Consider the following 18338-nt stretch of genomic DNA (forward strand, 5'->3'; position numbering starts at 1 on the left):
GCACGTAATAGGCATTTGACAAACCCTTGAGGAACTGAAATGAACACAACCTTGAAACTCATGGGTCCTATAGAACCATTCCCTCTTGGAATGGGATGGAATCAGAGCCATCAGAGAAGTAGCAGGTCCTAGCTGAGCCTAACTATAGACACCCACTAAGCCTGTGTAACACCCCTTTATAAAGCAGGCACAGTCATGAGCCCTGAGGTGCTGATGAGGCAGCTGAGGCTCAGTGGGGTGGTCAGTCCAGACACCCCCGACACCCCATGACCTGTGCAGGTGCGACCCTTCCTTCTGTCCTCCCCTGTGCCTGCAGGAAAGCGCGTCTGCCTGGGCGAGGCCATGGCCCGCATGGAACTCTTTCTCTACTTCACCTCCATCCTGCAGAACTTCTCTCCACGCTCGCTGGTGCCGCCTGCGGACATCGATGTCACCCCCAAGCTCTCAGGCTTTGGTAACATCCCTCTGACTATGAACTCTGCCTCGTGGCCGCTGAGTGCCACCTGTGGGGCAAGGAGGAAGCGGTGAAGAACGCAGCTCCACCAACGACACGGAGGTAGACCATTCATAACAGACATCAGCCATTTGCATTGTTGGAGCAGGGTCCTGTTAACCAGGTTGTGCCAGAATCACGGGGGAGGCACAGAGAGGAAGTTAGGGGATGATCCAGAGGAGTGGGCAGTGGGCACTCAGTGGGCTTGGGACGGGAGTGACTGACCAATCACTGCAGACATTTTCAGTATTTTAATAGCTAGTGAGACTCAGCTGATTCCTGTCAGCTGAATATTGCCCTGTCTCTGGACAGCAAGGCACGTCTCAGGGTCCTGGGATCTGGGACAGGTGGAGACATTGCACCAGGCTCAGGGGAGTTTTGAGGGTCTGGGGACCTCCTCTTCCCTCCCCCTCCAGCCTTACCCTCCACCTCTGGGTGCTTCGTGAGCAGCAGTACGCCGTAGTGCAGGGTGGTGCTGACGGTCTCGGTGCCCGCAATGAAGAGGTTCAGCGCGGTCAGCACCAGGTTCTTCAAGTAGAACTCCGTGTTTGGGTTCTTCTCCTCCTGCAGGGAGAGGGGGCTTTAGACCAGTCTCACCCCTCTTGCCCGTAAGGCATGCCACCACATCTGGCTAATGTTTTAAAAAATTTGTTGAAAAGACCGCCTCCTGCCACGTTGCCCAGGCTGGTCTCAAACTCCTGGGCTCCAGCAATCCTCCTTCCTCAGCCCCACAAAGTGCTGGGATTTCAGGTGTGAGCCATTGCTCACAGCCCAGATTATTATTTATTTATTTATTTTTTGAGATGGAATCTTGCTATGTCACCCAGGCTATAGTGTAGTGGCGTGATCTCGGCTCACTACAGCCTCCACCTCCTTAGTTCAAGAGATTCTCCTGCCTCAGCCTTCCAAGTAGCTGGGATTACAGGCGTGCACCACCATGTCTGGCTAATTTTTGTATTTTTAGTAGAGATGGGCTTTCACCACGTTGGCTAGGTTGGTCTCGAACTCCTGAACTCAAGTCATCCGTCCTTCTCAGCCTCCCGAAGTGCTGGGATTACAGGTGTGAGCCACTGTGTCTGGCCGAGGCCCAGATTAAAATGTTAAAAAAAAATGCTCTTAACGCAGATTCACCTGAGGTTAACATTTTAACCCATTCCCAGTGTGATTTGTTCTATTCTATCAATCAATCATCTATCTATCTTACTGTGTTTTATGCTACTATAACAAAATATTATAGACTAGGTAACTTATTTATTTGTTTGAGATGGAGTTTCACTCTTGTTGCCCAGACTGGAGTGCAAATGGCATGATCTTGGCTCACTGCAACCTTCGCCTCCCGGGTTCAAGTGATTCTCCTGCCTCAGCCTCCAGAGTAGCTGGGATTACAGGCACCTGCCACCACGCCTGGCTAATTTTTGTATTTTTAATAGAGACAGGGTTTCACCATGTTGACGAGGCTGGTCTTGAACACCTGACCTCAAGTGATCTGCCCACCTCAGTCTCCCAAAGTGCCAGGATTACAGGAGTGAGTCATAGCACCTGGTCTACTTACAAATAATAGAAATTTATTTCCCACAGTTCTGGAGACTGGGAGTCCAAGATCGAGGAGCTGGTAGGTTCGGTGCCCGGTGAGGATCAGGTTTCTCCTTTCAAGATGGCATCGTGTTGTTGGATCCTCCAGAGGGGAGAAACCTTGTGTCCTCACATGGGTGGAAGGCAGAAGACCAAGAGAGGTGAAGTTCATCCATCAGGCCCTTTTGTAGGGTACCTAATCCCATTCATGATGGTGGAACCCTCCTGACCCAATCACCTGTCATAGGCCACACATCCCAATACTGTTGCATTGAGGATTACATTCCAACATGGATAAAAACATTCAAACCATAACAATATCTATTCAGTACTTTTTCTGAACCACTTAGGGTAAATTACATACAACATAGCTTTTACCTGTAAATACTTTGGAGTGTATTTCCTAAGAATAGGGACATTTTCTGATATAACTGCAGCTATATATATATATATTTATCAGCTATAGTAAATTTAATGCTGATGACGCAATACTTTCATCCGTAAGGTTTATACTCCACCTGTTGGTTTGAGAAGTAGTTTGACAACTTTGAAATGAAATGGCAGTTTCTTTGTTGCCTGAGTGACGCCAGGCTTAAGACTCACTCATGGTTGGGCGTGGTGGCTTATGCCTGTAATCCCAGCACTTTGGGAGGCTGAGGCAGGAGGATTGCTTGAGGCCAGGAGTTTGAGACCAGCCTATGCAACACAGTGAAACCCTGTCTTTACCAAAAACAGAAACAATACAAAATAAAACAAAAAAGAAAATCACATCTAAGTTTCCAGAGGCATCACAACAGTTAAAGGCAAGGGCCCTGGAACCAGGGAGCTGGGCTTTTGATCCTGGCTCTGAATCCCATCAGAAAAGTGACCTTGATTAAGTTATGTGATCTCATCATGCCTCAGTTTCCCCAGTGGTAAAATGGGGATAATTTTAGAGATGCGTGGTGAAAACATTTATAGGTGAATTGATGCAAGCTCTGGACTTTGCTTCAAAATAATCCCAATTTTTGGGGGTGCAGGGAGGGGGATTGTCGGGAGCATAGATGAAACAAGATTGGCCATGAGTTGATCATTGTTGAAGCTGGATGATGAATATATTCTTACATCTACTCTAGTGTATGTTTGAAATAATCCACAGATAAAACAGTTTTTTCAAAGAAAAGTAAAACTGAAGGACATGAATAGACAATTCTCAAAAGAAGATATTCAAATGGTCAACAAACCTATGAAAAAAATGCTCGACATCACTCATTATCAGGGAAATGCAAATTAAAAACACAGTGAGATACCACTTTACTCCTGCAAGAATGATCATAATTAAAAAATCAAAACATACAGATGTTGGCCGTGGATGTGGTGAGAAGCGGACTTTTACACGTCCGGCGGGAATGTAAACTAGTACAATCACTATGGAAAACAGTATGGTGATTCCTTAAAGAACTAAAAATAGAACTATCATTTGATCTAGCAATCCCACTACTGGGTATCTACCCAAAGGAAAATGAGTTGTTATATGAAAAAGACACTTGCATGCACATGTTTATAGCAGGACAATTTGCAGTTGCAAAAATATGGAACAAATCTAAATGCCCATTGACCAGCCAGTGGATAAAGAAAATGTAGTACCAGGCGTAGTGGCTCCTTCACGCCTGTAATCCCAGCACTTAGCGAGGCCGAGGCAGACAGATCATGAGGTCAAGAGATCGAGACCATCCTGGCTAACATGCTGAAACCCCGTCTCTACTAAAAATACAAAAAATTGCTGGTGCACGCCTGTAGGCTGAGGGAGGAGAATCGCTTGAGCCTGGGAGGTGGAGGTTGCAGGGAGCTGAGATCGCACCACTGCACTCCAGCCTGGTGACAGAGTGAGACTTCGTCTAAAACAAAAACAAAAACAAACAAACAAACAAACAAAATTGTATATTCACCAAGGAATACTGCTCAGCTACCCAGCCATAAAAAGGAACAAAATAATGACATTTGCAGCAAGCTGGATGGAGGTGGAGACCATTATTGTAAGTGAAGTAACTCAGAAATGGAAAATCAAATATCGAATATTCTCACTTATAAGTGGGAGCTAAGCTATGAGGGTGCAAAGGCATAAGAATGTTCTAATGGACTTTGGGGACTCAGAGGGGAAGGGTGGGAGGGGAGTGAGGGATAAAAGACTACACATTAGGTATAGTGTAAACTGCTCAGGTGACAGATGCACCAAAATCTCAGAAATCAGCCCTAAAGAAATTATCCATGTAACCAAAAACCACCTGTTCCCCCAAAAATATTGAAATAAGAAAAGAAAAATGGGTGAAAAGTGGAAGGGGTGCCGATTACAACTTACGTGCCTTAGCGGGTTGTTAAGAGGAGGGATTAAGTAATTTAAATTAAATCGGCCGGGCGCGGCGGCTCACGCCTGTCATCCCAGCGCTTTGGGAGGCTGAGGCCGGAGGATCACGAGGTCAGGAGCTTGAAAGCAGCCTGTCCAACATAGTGAAACGCCATCTCTACTAAAAAAATCACAAAACATTAGCTGGGCGTGGTGGCAGGCCCCTGTAATCCCAGCTACTTGGGAGGCTGAGGCAGGAGAATCCCTTGAACCCGGGAAGCAGAGGTTGCAGTGAGCCGAGACCATGCCACAGCACTCCAGCCTGGTCGAAGAGTGGGACTCCGTCTCAAAAAAGAAGAAGAAGAAGAAAAAAATCTAAGTAAAGCACTTAGAATAATGACTGGCACATAGTAAATGCTGTGTGAGTTGCTGTTCTTCCAGGCCAGAAGCGGCGCAATGTTACCACCAGGTGGCGCTGTATTCTCCCTGCTCCACAGGTTACTCAGGCTCAGAGTCCTGGGGGGCATCACAACAGCCCTGAATTTGAATCCTGCTCTGCCACTGCCTGGTTGAGACTTTTACTACCTGCCTAGCTGAGACATTTACTAGCTCTAGGCCTTATTTTATTCATCTCATTACTTTTCTTCTTTTTTTTGAGACAGAGTTTCACTCTGTCGCCCAGGCTGGAGTGCAGTGGCATAATCTCGGCTCACTGCAACTTTCGCCTTCAGGGTTCAAAGGATTCTCCTGCCTCAGCCTCCCGGGTAGCTGGGATTACAGGTGCCTGCCCCACGTCTGGCTAATTTTTGTGTTTTCAGTAGAGACGGGGTTTCACCATGTTGGCCAGGCTGGTCTTGAACTCCTGACCTCCTGTGATCCACCCACCTCGGCCTCCAATGTGCTGGGATTACAAGCGTGAGCCAACACACCGGGCAGAAAGCTGGTTTTCTTGAGAGATGATGAAGACTTGAGGCCACGTCAATCATACCTGAGTTAGAATTCCAGTTCCAGCACCTACAATCTATATTTCCTTTGATAAATTACTTAACCAATCTGCCCTTCAGTTTCCTCCTTTATCACATGAGTATTTTAACAAAATCTCTATATAACATACAGCAATCACGATAGATACACCATGAGGATTCAATATGATACTGTAGGAAATCCTTTAATGCAAGGCTTGGCACCAAAAGCAACTCCTATCAACCTTAAAATATTAAGACTAATATTAAACTAATACTTGAGGGCTTGTTATGTGTCAGGCACATAACACCATGAATTCTCATAGTAACACCATGAGACAGATAATGCTGTCACGATCCCCATATTATGGAAGAGGGAACTGAGGCTCAAGGAGATATTACTTGTGGAAAGTCACACATTTGGGATTTAAAAAAAGGCATCCTGTCTCCAGAGCCCGTATTACTCACCATTATGCTAGACTGGACTCCCTCACCCTCCTAACCCATCTTGTGTGCCCCAAATTCAAGTTTCTTCTGGGTGCAAGGTCTTTGAACAGCCGGAGGTCTTCCATCCCTTCCATCTTCTCTACTGGAGTGGATGACTCAAGAAGTAGAAAATAGGCCAGGCGCGGTTGCTCACACCTGTTATCCCAGCACTTTGGTCTGGGGTCAGCGTTCAGGCGGAAGCAAGGCTTGGGGTTCAGGTTGTCCATTTTTCATTTTCTCAGAATATTTACTGACCTGTTGTCAGCTGATATTTTGAGATATCCAAGCCCTGGCCCATTCCCGCACCAGATAAGTCCAAAAGCTAGGCTAGGATAGCATGTTCAATCTCTCCTTCTATCACCACATCACCTTTTCTTTCTTTGTTTCTTTCTTTCGTTCGTTCATTCTTTTTTTTTGCCAGGATCTCACTCCGGCACCCAGGCTGCAGTGCAGTGGCATGGTCTGGGCTCACTGCAGCCTCGACCTCCTGAGCTCAACTGATTCTCTCACCTTAGCTTCCCAAGTAGCTGGGAATACAGGCATGTGCCACCACATTCAGCTCCTTCTTTTTAATTTTTTTATAGAGAGGGTAGAGAGGGAGTCTTGCTATGTTGTCCAGGCTAGTCTCAAACTCCAGGGCTCAAGCAGTCCTCCTACCTCGGCCTCCCAATATATTCTGGGATTACAGGTGTGAGCCACCGCACCCAGCCTACATTACCTTTTCTTACTCGGTCCCTCCTGCCTCCTTCTAAAAAGGATCCCTGTGATTACATTAGGCCCAGCCAGATAGTCTGGAGCAAACTTCTTATCTCAGAATCCTCAACTTAATCCCATCTGCAAGGTCCTTTTTACCACGTAAGGTAACAAATTCACAGGTTGTAAGCATAAGGACATGGACATCTTTGGGGGCCATCACAACCCGCCACGACACCATGATCTGTAACAGCCTCGCACTGGGTCAGGCCCTTCACTGACTCCCAGTCACACACTCACTAACTCCTTATAGTAGCTCCATGATGAGAGAAGTGCCATCAGACCCATTTTACAGATGAGAAAACTGAGGCTCAGAGAAAGGAAGTCAGTTTGCCAAGTCACACCAAGACTAAGAGACCAATGAGGATTCAAACCGCGTCCATCTAACTCCAGATCTGGTTTTCTGGGCTGTGCTATTGCGTCCTGGGTGCTGTGTTGAAATGTGTTGTTTCAGCTGGGCATGGTGGCTCACGCCTGTAATCCTAGCACTTTGGGAGGCCAAGGTGGTGGATCACTTGAGCTCAGGAATTCGAAACCAGCCTTGGCAACATGGTGAAACCCTGTCTCTACAAAAAATACAAAAACTAGGCCTGGCACGGTGGCTCATGCGTGTAATCTTAGCACTTTGGGAAGCCGAGGCGGGCGGATCACTTGAGGTCAGGAGTTCGAGACTAGCCTGGACAACATGGTGAAACCCCATCTCCACTAAAAATACCAGAAAAAAAAAAAAAATTAGCCAGGTGTGATCTCAGCTCCTTGCGGGGGCTGAAGCAGGAGAATCACTTGAACCCGGGAGGCAGAGGTTGCAGTGAACCGAGATCCTGCCACTGCACTCCAGCATGGGCGGCGGAGCAAGATTTCATCTCAAAAAAAAAAAAAAAAAAAAAACCCAGAAAGAAAGAAGTGTGCTGTTCGGTATTTACTATGGTCTGTTCAGCTGTTGGACGGCCAGATGCTAGGTGTTGTGTTATTTCTGGGTGAGATTGTAGAGTTGTCAGGCGCTGCATGTGGTTTTGCGTTGTGTCATCTGCTGGCTGCCAACGTTGTTGCGTTGCTGCATAGTGTGGCCTTTGTTCTGCTGCCTTGATTGTACGTGTTGTGATGTCACATCGTGTGTTGGGTGCTGTCTGCTGGGTTGCTGTGTACTAGTGTGTGTTGTGTGGCAGGATTATGGAGCTGTATGCTGGCATGATGTGTTGGTGTGTGGTTACCGTGTCTTGGGATGTTTCCGGGCTGGTTGTTAGGTCACCGAGTGTCCTGTGTTAGCATCTACTGTGATCCTATTCGCTGGGTGTTCTGTTGCCCTGTGTTGTTGTGTTCCGTGATGCCTGATGATTGCCTTGTGCTATGTTGCGTGTTGTGTGTTGTGTTGCCAAGAATAGCCGGTTCTGTGGTGGGTATTGTTGCTGTGGATGTGCTGCAGGAAGTTGTGGGTTCTGTGCTGTCTGTGGCATTGACACATGCTTTTGGGGTGTTGTTAAGCAGCATGTTGTGACCATGTGCCTGTGCTCTGCACCGCAAGACACGTTGCCATGGTTGAGTCGGATGTTGTGCAAATTAATGGTGTTGCTGCATGAGGTCCGGTTGGCTGCACATCGCGTCTTCCTGATCCATTCCATTCCCCACCCTCAGGCGAGCCCTTTGACCCCACGTTTGTGCTGAGTCACTCAGTGTCCAACATTATCTGTTCCGTGCTCTTCGCCAGCTGCTTCCACTACGATGATGAGCGTCTGCTCACCATTATCCGCCTTATCAATGACAACTTCCAAATCATGAGCAGCCCCTGGGGCGAGGTCAGCCAAGTGAGTCCAGCTGGGACGGGGTGTGGGTTCCGCAGGGCCTAGGAATGGAGAGGAAACAGTGGGCGGGGAAAGGGCTGCGAATGGCCCTCCCAGGGCCCGCCCCTCCCATCTGACCCCGCCCAGAGTTACACGGCCACGCCCCCTCCCCTCCCCTGAGCATTTATGACCGCCATTCCGTCCTTCCCACTCCCCCTCAGCCCCAACCCCAACCCCAACCCCGGCCTCTCCAGAACCTGGCTACCCTTCGAGACCCAGTCCCTGCCTACCTCATCCACACAGAACCCGTTCGCCCCTGAACACCCTTCGTCCTCCTCCAAAACCCTCCCACTCTGTCTGGTCCCCAGTTGTACAACATCTTCCCGAGCCTCCTGGACTGGGTGCCCGGGCCGCACCAACGCATCTTCCAGAACTTCAAGCGCCTGAGAGACCTCATCGCCCACAGCGTCCACGACCACTAGGCCTCTCTAGACCCCAGATCTCCCCGGGACTTCATCGACTGCTTCCTCACCAAGACGGCAGAGGTAATCCCTACCTGGAAATCCCACCTCTAGTCTGACCTGAAATTCTGCTGCCCCGGCCTCAAACCCACAGGGACCCCAGATGGGGCAGGGTTGGGGGACCTTCTCCCTGGAGAAGCTGAAGCATCTGGCCCAGCTGGGCTGGAGCCAGGAGCCACTCGCAGCCACCTCCAATTACAGCTCATTAAGAAGTCATCAAAGGAGGTGGGGCGGGGCGGGGCGGGGGAGGGCGCGGGAGGGCGCAGTTGCTCACCCTTGTAATCCCAGCACTTTGGGCGGCCGAGGCAGGAGGATGGCTTAAGTCCAGGAGTTCGAGACCAGCCTGGACAATATAGTAAGACTCAGTCTCTACAATACATACATACATACATAAAACATATTTTTTAAAAAACAAAAAACAAGAAGTCATTCAAGCTCTAAGAAGTTAATTGTAGGCCCTGCAGCTGAGATTTTCCCAGCCCTGCCCTTCTGCGTTCCCCAGCTCTCCTAGGGAAAGAAAGTTAAACCCAGCTGGGACTGAATGGGCCCCCAGCAGCAGTCCTACTGGTCTAGAGGGAAGGGGTCTCCATCCCTGGCTCACATCCCCACCCCTCCACCCCGGCAGGAGGAGGACCCGCTGAGCCACTTCCACATGGATACCCTGCTGATGACCACACATAACCTGCTCTTTGGCGGCACCGAGACGGTGGGCACCACGCTGCGCCACGCCTTCCTGGCACTCATGAAGTACCCGAAAGTTCAAGGTGAGGCCCACCCACACAGCAGCGCGGAGGTGCCCATGTGTTCCAGCCTCCCCCCAACCACTGCCCCGCCTCCCAGGTCTGAGATAGCCTCCTGCTGACCCCAGGAGTCCAAGCCAAACCCACAAACCCACACGGAGGCCGATCCCACCCACACAGACCATGAGGTCCACGCAGCCTGCCCGAATCCCGACCCACATCCCACCCGCTTAGTTGTTTTTTTTGTTTTTGTTTTTGTTTTGTTTTTTTGGAGATGGAGTCTGGCTCTGTCACCCAGGCTGGAGTGCAGTGGTGTGATCTCGGTCGGCTCACTGCAATCTCTGCCTCCCGAGTTCAAGGGATTCTCCTGCCTCAGCCTCTCAAGTAGCTGGGATTACAGGTGCACAGCACCACATCCAGCTAATTTTTGTATTTTCAGTAGAGACAGGGTTTCACCAAGTTGGCCAGGCTGGTCTCGAACTCCTGGCCTCAAGTGATCCACTCGCCTCAGTTTCCCAAAGTGCTGGGATTACAGGCGTGAGCCACTGAACCCAGCTCTGCTTAGTTTTTTGTTTGTTTTTGAGACAGAGTCACTCTGTCGCCCAGGCTGGAGTAAAATGGTGCAATCACAGCTCACTGCAGCCCCTTGGGCTCAAGAGATCTTTCCACCTCAGCCTTATCAATAGCTGGGAGTACAGGCGTGCACCACCACACTCAATACACTCAGCTAACTTTTTATTTTTTGTAGAGACAGGGTCTTGCTGTGTTGTCCTGGTGGGTCTCCAACTCCTGGGCTCAAACAATCCTCTCACCTCGGCCTCCCAAAGTGCTGGGGTTACAGGTGTCAGCCACCGTTCCCCACCTCCACCCACTTGGTCTTGCCTTGTTCCGACCGTGTCCACCACTGCATACGTCCACCTCTGGCTCCAGAACCCAGCTAACAGTCTTCCCAGAGCCCCAGCCACACACCTGCCAGGGAACCCTACCTCTCCCACACAACCTGGCCCCCACACACAGCTCTGTCTGCTATTCCACCTCCCCAAGCTCTACCCTGGCTAATTCTTTTTTTTTATTTTTCCTTTTTTTTTTTTTTTTTTTTTTTATGACGGAGTCTCGCTGTGTTGCCCAGGCTGGAGTGCAGTGGCCTAATTCCGGCTCACTGCAACCTCCGCCTCCCGGGTTCAAGTGATTCTCCAGCCTCCGCCTCCCAAGTAGCTGGGACTATAGGTGTGCGCCACCATGCCCAGCTAATTTTTTTTTTTTTTTTTTTTTTTTTGAGATGGAGTCTCACGCTGTTGCCCAGGCTGGAGTGCAGTGGGGCGATCTCGGCTCACTGCAAGCTCCGCCTCCCGGGTTCCCGCCATTCTCCTGCCTCAGCCTCCTGAGTAGCTGGGACTACAGGCGCCCGCCACCGCGCCCGGCTAATTTTTTGTATTTTTAGTAGAGACGGGGTTTCACTGTGGTCTCGATCTCCTGACCTTGTGATCCGCCCGTCTCGGCCTCCCAAAGTGCTGGGATTACAGGCTTGAGCCACCGCGCCCAGCCTAATTTTTTTATTTTGTTTTAGAGACAGGGTTTCACCATGTTGCCCAGGCTTGTCTCTGACGGGGGCCAGCCCCTCCACACCTGTGGGTATTTTTCGTCAGGCGGGACGAGAGGCAGAGAAAAGAAATAAGGCACAGAGACAAAGTATAGAGAGAGAACAGTGGGCCCAGGGGACTGGCACTCAGCATACGGAGGACCCACACCGGCCCCAGTCTCTGAATTCCCTCAGTATTTATTGATTACTATTTTCACTATCTCGGCTAATGGAATGCGGCAATAGAACAGGGTGATAGTGGGGAGAAGGTCAGCAGGAAAACATGTGAGCAAAGGAATCTGGGTTACATATAAGTTCAAGGGAAGGTACTGTGCCCGGATGTGTGCCTAAGCCAGGTTTATGCTTCTCTCCATCCAAACGTCTCAGTGTAGCAAAGAGTAACCGAGCAGCATTGCCGCCAGCATATCTCGCCTCCAGCCACAGGGCGGTTTTCTCCTATCTCAGAATAGAATGAATGTATGATCAGGTTTTACACCGAGACATTCTGTTCCCAGGGATATGCAGGAGTCAGAGGCCTTCCTCTTATCTCAACCGCAAGAGGCTTCCTCAGCACAAACCCTTCATGTGTGTCAGGCTGGGGGACGGTCAGGTCTTTCCCTTCCCACGAGGCCATATCTCAGGCTGTCTCAGTGGGGGGAACCTTGGACAATACCCAGGCTTTCTTGGGCAGAGGTCCCTGTGGCTTTCCGCAGAGCATTGTGTCCTGGTTAATCGAGAACGGAGAATGGCGATGACTTTACCAAGCATACTGCCTGCAAACATATTGTTAACAAGTCACATCCTGCACAGTCCTAGATCCCTTAAACCTTGATTCCATACAGCACGTGTTTCTGTGAGCACAGGGTTGGAGTTAAAGTTACAGATCAACAGCATCTCAAGGCAAAACAATTTTCTTAGTACAGATCAAAATGGAACTTCTTATGTCTTCCGTTTCTACATAGACACAGTAACAGTCTGATCTCTCTTTTCTCTACATATCCCCCTTTTCTTTTTGACAAAACCGCCATCGTCATTATGGCCCTTTCTCGCTGGTCACTGTCTCTTCAGAGCTGCTGGATACACCTGTAGACTAACAACAGACAGAACAGGCATAAAAGGATTAATATGGAATTTACAATAGTGGAACTTCTAATGATTTTAACCCAACTGACCGGGTTAAGATTTGTGAGGCCATCAGCAGCATTCACGATTACCTCAGTTCCTGGCACCACATTTAAATGGGCTTTTGATGCCTCAAAAATGTGTTCTTTTAATTTTGAAAAGTCTAAAGTAAGATTATCTTTTCCTTGTAGGTGGTGTCTAACCATGTCCCGGTAATGCTCAGACTGATTATAGGCTTGGGGTGTAATACAAAAATCTGACGTATTCCAGTCACACTGTAACTGAAAATGATGTTCCAAGCTCATGAGCCTATCTCTCATCCAAATGACAGTTTGTCTAAGATCATTAATTTGGTTTGCCAATTTTTGATCTATTTGGGTCTCAGATTTTCACAATTTTGAGAAATTCTTTGGCCAATCATGGACAGATTTTGCAGTTTGAACAGAGGATTGTAAAGCAATTCCAGCACCCGCAGCAATAGCTGTGACTGCAATAAGGCCCATAATCACTGAAATCAAAGTAAAAATGAATCTTTTGGATCAAGTTAGAATTCCTTTATAATACTTCCATTAAAATATGGATGAATGGCGAGGCCTCCCACGGTTGGTCCATGGACACAGGATCCACACGCCCTCTCTTGCTCTCACTAGTAGAATATGGTGCTGCCAATTAAAAGTCAAATCAATGCAAGGAAAAAATCTACAATTTTCACAGGTTATAGTTTGGGAATCTGGTTTGATAACTGTTTCCTACAACTAGCATATAAGGGGGTTTTATACAACTTTGCAAAGAAATTGTCAGACTGGAATTTAGGTTGAAAGTATAATATGGCTTATAATCTCTTGTTCCTGTGGCTTGATTTCCAGACCAAATTCTAATGTGGTGCAAGGCCGCAGTAAACTTCCGTAATTCTGGATGTTCAGGACCAGTAACAGGACTAACTAACTTTGGTCGAGGTGATGAAATTCCCTTTTCACCCCATTTCCATGGATAGGGTGATTCTAACCTTCTATAAATCTGGTTCAGTGTTTCAGTTAAATCACTATCATAGGCCGGATTAATGGGCAAGATGGCTGGGGCCTGTGAATATGAGTGAGTCTGGCCCATACAATTATGATATAATTGGCCTCGAGGGGCCCAGTCTCTACTAGTTCCGAGTTCATTGTTTTGTAGTACCACCGCAGTATCAGCCACATATTCTTCCCAAACTGAGACTTCTGGGCTTTTTGGTTCTTCGGGAATTTCCTTGGGGCAAGGCTTCCCCTTAAGCCTAGGTTTTAATGATCTTTGATAAGAAGGGTCCTGTAAATCATTTATTTGTAGCCCGAGTGACATTCCACTTACCATGTGATAAGTAAATCTACTGGTGGCACTGACAGTAGGTACTTTTACCAACCTTTTGGCTTCTAGGCATTAAACATCCTGGTGCCTTCCCTAAGCAAATAGGAGGATAATGATACCCAATGGAAATATTTATCATCATTTCTTCTTCAGGATGGGCAGAGCAACGGTCATCTGTGGGGCCAGGTACGCATGCACTATTAACATATACTTCAATAGGATTATCCATCCATGTGACTGCCCGAATGAAGGGCGGGAAAGGCACATAGGCCCAGTGGGTATAATTAGCTGCAGCTGCTCCTGCAGACATGGGAAGACTTACCACCATTGATACAATCATCAAAGCTGCAAGCAGCATATTCTCTGGAGTTTGTGTCACCTTTGTGTTTTCTAGGCTTTTTTCAGCCAACTGTGTCAGCTTCTTTAATTGTGCCCAAGTTGGCAGCTCTGCTTTCTTGGTGGATGACAGCATTATCTGTAAGTTGTAGATACCTAAACTGGAAGCTGGTTTTTTTCCTGGAGAAATACAAGCAAAACCTCTCCCCCACGTTATCACCTTCCCTATTTCCCATGTTTTATTTTTATTATCTTTTTACCAAATCAGTTTTTCTTCATGTGGGCTGTTCCTTTTACCATTAAGTTGTTGTTCTACAGAGGTAGTGGTCTGATTTCTATAAATGTGTAAAAAATTTAAAGTATAGTGTGCTAGATTAAGTTGCATCTGGGGAGCGTTACACTCTTTACTGTCTTTTCCTTTTTTTTTTTTTTTTAACCAATTGAGCTTTGAGTGTTCTATTAGTTCTCTTAATTATGGCCTGTCCTTGGGAATTATAAGGAATTCCTGTTGTGTGTGTAATTTTCCACTGATTTAATAATTTTTGAAATGCTTTACTGCAGTATCCTGGTCCATTGTTCGTTTTAATTTTTTTTTTTTGAACTTTTGTGGTAGCAAAACAAGATAATAAATGTCTTTTTTTTTTTTTTTTTTTTTTTGAGACGGAGTCTCGCTCTGTCGCCCAGGCTGGAGTGCAGTGGCCGGATTTCAGCTCACTGCAAGCTCCGCCTCCCGGGTTCACGCCATTCTCCTGCCTCAGCCTCCGGAGTAGCTGGGACTACAGGCGCCCGCCACCTTGCCCGGCTAGTTTTTTGTATTTTTTAGTAGAGACGGGGTTTCACCGGGTTAGCCAGGATGGTCTTGATCTCCTGACCTTGTGATCCGCCCGTCTCGGCCTCCCAAAGTGCTGGGATTACAGGCTTGAGCCACCGCGCCCGGCCAATAAATGTCTTTTAACATGGGAAGTACTTTCTCCTGTCTGGCAGGTTGCCCATATGAAATGTGAATAATTATCAACTGTCACATGGACAAATGACAATTTTCTAAATGAACCTAGGAGGCAGAGAGGTTACAGTGAGCCAAGATTGTGTCACTGCACTCCAGCCTAGGTGACAGAGCTAGACTCCATCTCAAAAAAAAAAAAAAAGAAAAGAAAAGTATAAATTGCTTAAAACAGTGTGTGACACATAGTAGGCATTCAGCTCATGTTAACTGTTGTTTTCCCTGTGGCCACTGATAATTCTTTACACCCTGTGTGATCTGATCTCATTTTTGATGGAGAGGGCAGTAATTATTACCACCCCCCAGATCACAAAACAGGAAACTGTTGTTCACAGACGGGCCTAGGATTAAATAAGGAGTTTCGGCAAAACTAGGCCAGAACTCCAAATCCTGCTACATAAGCACTCACGAGGGTTGCTAGTTATTAGTAGTATTACTTTCTTGTTATTTTTAGGAGTGGAGCAGGTTGTATTTGTATCTTACATCACAGGCTCTGATCGGATTTCAATTAATGTCACAAATAGCATTTAAACATTTCTTTTATTATTTTTAAGATTTTAGGCCAGGCGTGGTGGCTCACGCCTGTAGTCCCACAACTCTGGGAGGCCGAGGAGGGGCAGATCACCAGAGGTCAGGGGTTCAAGACCAGCCTGGCCAACATAGTGAAACCCCATCTCTACTAAAAATACACACACAAAAAATTAGCTGGGCTTGTTAGCACATGCCTGTAACCCCAGCTGTTCAGGAGGCTGAGGCAGGAGAATCGCTTGAACCCAGCAGATGGAGGCAGTGAACTGAGATCACTCCACTGCACTCCAGCCTGGGTGAGACAGCAAGACTCCGTCTCAAACAAACAAACAAAACATTAATTGCACAGCTCAAAATTAGGGGAGAAATCACTTTTTAAAAACATTACAGATATAGCAAAACAAAAACAAAACAAAACAAAACACCCACACACACATAAAACAACAGAAATTCCTCCCTAATCCTAATTTTTACAATAATTTTATCTGTAAGTATTTTAAAAAGTGTAGCCTTTTAGAATAATCATATTTTCATAATCACCTTGAATAGTTATATTTAGTAATTTTATAATGCAATTAGAAGATGTTTAATATATTGCCTTGAACCATATGGCATAGAAATACTTATTTCTGAATGATTCTCTAATACAAGTTCATTTATCTTATCTCTTTCTATAAATTAAGAGTGCAGGTTGGGCACAGTGGCTCGCACCTGTAATCCCAGCAATTTGGGAGGCTGAGGTGGGAGGATTGCTTAAGGCTTGAGGCCCAGGCTAGTCTCAAACTCCTGTATTTTAGTAGAGATAGAGTTTCACCATATTGGCCAAGGCTGATCCTGACCTCAAGTGATCCACCCTCTTTGGCTTCCCAAAGTGCTAGGATTACAGGCGTGAGTCACCATGCCCAGCCAGAAGTATCCTTTAAACAGGATTTTGAAAAGTGGGAGTTGACCCTTTCAAAAATCTGGAGTTGGGATGGGCATTAGTGGTTTGGAGAGGAAAGAGCAGGTGTGTTGTGGCTGGGAGGCGATTCCTTTCAGCACCTTGGGTGATGTCTGAGGCCATACCCGCTTTCTGTGCTAGTTTTGGGATTATGATGATTAAACCAAACTCCCTTTGTTCCTCCCATGTAAGCTGGATTTTTGGGCATTCAACCAATATTAAATCCTTCCTCTGAAAAATTCCTGGATTGACAAGACCACACTGGACCCATTTTCATTCCCCATCATGATCAATAGGTATCAAAAGAAATGATAGCTTCTGGCCGGGCGCGGTGGCTCAAGCCTGTAATCCCAGCACTTTGGGAGGCCGAGACGGGCGGATCACAAGGTCAGGAGATCGAGACCATCCTGGCTAACACGGCGAAACCCCGTCTCTACTAAAAACACAAAAAATTAGCCGGGTGAGGTGGCGGCGCCTGTGGTCCCAGCTACTCGGGAGGCTGAGGCAGGAGAATGGCGGGAACCCAGGAGGCGGAGCTTGCAGTGAGCTGAGATCTGGCCACTGCACTCCAGCCTGGGCGACAGAGCGAGACTCCGTCTCAAAAAAAAAAAAAAAAAAAAAAAAAAAAAAAAAAAAAAGAAATGATAGCTTCTTAGAATAGAAATTTGTAGCCATTGGAGAATGTAGTTCTTAAATGTGAATACAGAAGAATCTTTTATTACAAAACTCTGTATGGCTCTGGATTTAAGATATTTTCATTTGTTTATTTTTTTAAACATGGTCTCTCTCTGTCACTCAGGCTCGAGTGCAGTGGCACAATCTCAGCTCACTGTAGCCTCTGCCTGCCAGGCTCAAGCGATCCTCCCACCTCATCCTCCCACCTCATCCTCCCGAGTCGCTGGGACCATAGGTGTGCACTACCACACCCAGCTAATTTTCTTGTATTTCTGTATTTTACCAAGTTGTCCAGGCTAGTCTCGAACTTCTGAGCTCAAGCGATCTACCCACCTTGGCCTCCCAAAGTGTTGGGATTACAGGTATGAGTCACTGCACGTGGCCAGGATTTAAGATTTTAAGAGATATTGAAAGCCTTTTATTATAATACCATTGAAAACATAAACTACTTAAAGATAAAATTAATAAAAGTTGTGCAGTAGCATAACTACAAATCATTGATGAGAGAAATTAAATATCTAAATAAAGAGATATACCATGGCCATGAATGGGAAGACTTAATATTGTTAAGATGTCAGTTCTTCTGAAATTGATCAATAGATTATTTGTAATCCCAATCAAAATTTCAGCAGGCTTTTTTTGTTTTGATATAAGCTAATAAGCTGATTTTAAAATTCTAAGATGTGGCCGGGCGCGGTGTCTCACACCTGTAATTCCAGCACTTTGGGATACCAAGGTGGGCAGATCACCTGAGGTCAGGAGCTTGAGACCAGCCTGGCCAAGATGGTGAAACCCTGTCTCTACTAAAAACACAAAAATTAGTTGGGCATGGTGGCAAGTGCCTGTAATTCCAGCTACTCGGGAGGCTGAGGCAGGAGAATCACTTGAACCCCAGAGGCAGAGGTTGCAGTGAGCTGAGTTTGCGCCACTGCACTCCAGCCTTGGTGACAGCGAGATTCTGTCTCTAAAATAAAATAAAATAAAATAAAATAAAATAAAATAAAATAAGATTCTAAGATGTGTATCTTTTACAACTACTAGTCAAAGTAATTATAAAAGAGTAACAAACTCAGAGGGCTCACCTTATTTTTCAATAAAGTCATGTAGGCATATACTGATCAATGAAATAGAAAAGAAGGTCTAGAGATGGACACTTATATAATCAACTGATTTTTGATTAAGGTGCCAA

General features: G+C 46.7%; 1 protein-coding gene across 1 annotated transcript; it reads right to left on the bottom strand.

The window, feature by feature from the left end:
- Positions 1–374: 374 nt before the first annotated feature.
- LOC105495308 (cytochrome P450 2A6-like) lies at positions 375–9055 on the bottom strand. The gene is made up of 4 exons (XM_071086885.1): positions 8937–9055; positions 8328–8429; positions 916–1057; positions 375–503 (listed from the first exon to the last, which is right to left on the bottom strand). Exons 2-4 carry the CDS (start codon positions 8361–8363, stop codon positions 445–447), a joined length of 237 nt encoding a protein of 78 aa, XP_070942986.1. The 5' UTR covers positions 8364–8429; positions 8937–9055; the 3' UTR covers positions 375–444.
- Positions 9056–18338: the final 9283 nt, after the last annotated feature.

This window comes from Macaca nemestrina, chromosome 20, assembly GCF_043159975.1.
Source record: "Macaca nemestrina isolate mMacNem1 chromosome 20, mMacNem.hap1, whole genome shotgun sequence".
NCBI classification, from domain to species: Eukaryota; Metazoa; Chordata; class Mammalia; order Primates; family Cercopithecidae; genus Macaca; species Macaca nemestrina.

Bases quoted from the DNA above. Each gene is read 5' to 3' on its own strand.
- LOC105495308 (XM_071086885.1), bottom strand. From the start codon at position 8,363: ATGATTTGGAAGTTGTCATTGATAAGGCGGATAATG. The intron at 1,058-8,327 runs GTGAGCAGACGC...CTCTCCCTGCAG, and splicing joins CATTGATAAGGCGGATAATG to GAGGAGAAGAACCCAAACAC. The intron at 504-915 runs GTAAGGCTGGAG...CTTGCCCCACAG, and splicing joins GAAGCACCCAGAGGTGGAGG to GTGGCACTCAGCGGCCACGA.